Below are 3,098 nucleotides of genomic sequence, written 5' to 3'. Positions count from 1 at the left end.
GGCATGAAATGAACACTAGATGGAAGCACAAGACAAGAGCAGAAAACACACAAAACACAAAATCCTCACACTGTTGCCCATTATCCTCCCTCCCTCAGTTAGTATATATTCTGTCTCATTTGTTCACAGCTTTGCTGGATCATTGTATGGCTTGCCCATCTGTCTTTGGTTTTCCTCATTGTCTCCCAATGTTATCGTTTATTTGCTGCACCATCAGCCTTTTGTTTTGTAAAATAAATATTTTTATTTTTAACTTCATCCTCCGTCTGGATCTGGGTTCATTCTTGTATTCTAAACTGACAGATGTTACCCGTTTGGTCAAAGTTAACCTTGAAATCTATCTATCCATCCATCCATCCATCCATCCATCCATCCATCCATCCATCCATCCATCCATCCATCCATCCATCCATCCATCCATCCATCATCTATTTCTGCTGCTTCCTTTCAGGGCCACTGGTGCCCAGATGCAGCAGTCACAGTGTGAGAGGAGTACACTCTGGACAGGACACCTTGATCTACAGTCTGATTTCAGCTATAAACAAACAAAAAGTAATTAAATAATTAGTTTTTAAAAATGTAATGATGTTAGACCCCAACATTAGTGATTGGTGAGATTTTGGCCCAATCAGTTTCGTGGACAAGTGTTTTTTGGAGTTTTTTACACACTCACACATAAAAACTGAACTCACCATCCTCTCCTCCATGCCATGCCCTTGCCTCTGAGTGGCCTCCTGGTTGTCAGGTGGTGGTGACACACTCCGACCCTGAGGATCCACCCAGCTGTACACACGGTTGGTGATACCGCCTCCAGGGAGGTGACCCATGGAACACACTGACATGGTCAATGTCTTGCACCCCTTCAGCACCTGCAGCAGCAGAACAGTTTGAGATTTAGGCTCTCTGAAAGTGTTACCAAGTCATTACTCACATACAAAATGCTTTTACATGCCATGAAAGACTGTATTATTAACCTTTATTTACCCAGACAAATCCTATCACAGATCTCTTTTCGCAAGGGAGGTCTGAAGCCAACCTAACATCAGGTGCGGTGATAAAATAAAATGATCAGAATCAGGTTTATTGGCCAAGTTGACACACAAGGAATTTGTTTCCGGCTGTTCGTGTCTCTCTAGTATCAACACTGTACAGATACTTTACATATAATTTACACATATTACACAATATACAGAAAGATTCACATTATATTTCACTTAACCAGAATATTTATCAGTGTGGTGTACTTTACAGTGTTATTCACAAAAAAAAACTTTATGACAGCAGTATTCAAAGAGAACATTAAGTATTAATACGACAGCAGCAGTTTAGAGGTTGATGATTATGAATAAGGTGCAGTAACACAGTAATGTAGAAAAAGAGTGATAGATAGTTCTCTGTAGTATAGAATATATGATCTAGCTGATGGGTGTCTGATGATCAGCTGTTGATGATGGTGATGGCCTGGGGGAAGACACTGTTCTTGTGTCTGACAGTCTTAGTGGACAGAGTTCGGTAGCGTCTGCCAGACGGGAGGAGTTGGAACATGTTGTGACCCCAAATGATGTGGTTAAATAAAATGTTTTGTTCTTAACAAGGAGGGTTAATATTGGAGAATACTTTAATCTAAATGATGCAGGACTCTGGATGTTTTCTGGTGTCATTGCTGTGACCCCACTGATGCTCATGTGAGTCACAGTCTGGTCTGTGACCTTGAAGCCTGTTAATTATCTTCTGTTCTCATAAAACAACTAAACAGCAGCAAATACACAAGGCAAAGCGCCTGCAGCAGTTTAAATGGCTGAGTCAGGGGTTTATAAAATTAACTGCAGCATGCAGTGATTCCATACCAAAGGTTTATGCTATGTGTCTGCCCTAATAAACAAGCATTGTTACCCAGAGTCCCAGTTTTATATATGAACACTAAAAACAAGCTGACTTATAAAATGGGTACAAATACTGCAGAAGGGATTATCAACCAAATGTTTGTCATTTAAACTGAATCAGTATTTATGAGAACAAATATGCATTATCAAGTGAACCATGACCTTAAATGTAATGTTTTGATTTTTTTTCATGTAAATTTTGTCTGACAGAGATACACAAAATATTTATTGGGGCGGCTGTGGTGGAGTGGTTAGGGGAGCTGTCTTGGAACCGGAAGGTGGCTGGTTCGATCCCCCGTCCAGCCATCTCAGTCGTGTCCTTGGGCAACACACTTCACCCACCTTGCCTACTGATGGTGGTCAGAGGGTCCGGTGGAGCCGGTGTATGGCAGCCTCACCTCTGTCAGTGTGCCCTAGAGCAGCTGTGGCTACAGTGTAGTTTGCCATCATCAGTGTGTGAATGGGTGAATGYCTGTTAGTGTGAAGAGCTTTGGGGTCCGGAGGGACTTGAAAAGCACTCTATAAGTTCAGTACCATTTACCATTTACCAAACACTATTCAGTTACACCCTCTTTACAGAGGATAGCAAAGTAAAACTTAAACTTAAACTTGTTAGTTTAGGGCTCAGAAGAACATATAAATAATCATGTTACGAATTACCTTTATGCTCTGATGTCCAATTTAATGCTCATAAATTATTGGGCTGAAAAGAGGTGATTCTCATCTGCTAATAAATAAATTCTTAGCCAGTACATTAAAAATGAAACAGTTACAATGGATTAAAGTCGCAAAACCTTGTCTGTACTTCCTGTGAAGTGAACATCTGTGCACATCAGCTGATGTTGTGGATTTTCACACAGATAATTGGGTGAATATGAGTGTTAGAAATAAACCCAAACTGAGACAGATTAACACAATAAATGAAGTGACACGATGGCACCAGAGTGTAGGGCTTTCTGTCTGTTGCTCTAAGTGTTGTTCAGAATGATCACATCTGCAGTATGATCATCAGACTGTGTTGGAACTTTGTTGGTTTGCTTAGTACCTGCTCAGTTAATACAGTGGTTTGCAAAAGTATTCATACCCCTTGAACTTTTCCATGTAAGGACCCTGCTCCTTTATGAGACCAATACCAGCTTAATCTCACAAGAGTCGTGTCCCACAAGATCTTGCAGAAGGAAATCAGAATCAATGAAACACTCCTCTGATCATAAA

General features: G+C 40.6%; 2 protein-coding genes across 2 annotated transcripts in view; one reads left to right on the top strand and one right to left on the bottom strand.

Moving 5' to 3' along the window:
• LOC106528744 (spore wall protein 2-like) overlaps positions 1-328 on the top strand; it is a 3,344-nt gene extending 3,016 nt beyond the window's left edge. The window contains exon 5 of the mRNA XM_014023991.1: positions 304-328. Within this exon, the coding sequence (XP_013879445.1) occupies positions 304-328 (25 nt within the window). The remainder of the gene's footprint in view (positions 1-303) is intronic.
• Positions 329-692: 364 nt separating this feature from the next.
• LOC106528752 (whirlin) overlaps positions 693-3,098 on the bottom strand; it is a gene marked incomplete at its 3' end in the record, with an annotated part of 32,073 nt that continues 29,667 nt past the window's right edge. Inside the window, 1 exon segment of the mRNA XM_014024000.1 lies at positions 693-869. Within this exon segment, the coding sequence (XP_013879454.1) occupies positions 693-869 (177 nt within the window).

This window comes from Austrofundulus limnaeus, unplaced genomic scaffold (assembly GCF_001266775.1).
Source record: "Austrofundulus limnaeus strain Quisiro unplaced genomic scaffold, Austrofundulus_limnaeus-1.0 Scaffold402, whole genome shotgun sequence".
Classification (NCBI taxonomy): domain Eukaryota; kingdom Metazoa; phylum Chordata; class Actinopteri; order Cyprinodontiformes; family Rivulidae; genus Austrofundulus; species Austrofundulus limnaeus.
This window is presented reverse-complemented; position numbering and strand designations above follow the sequence as displayed.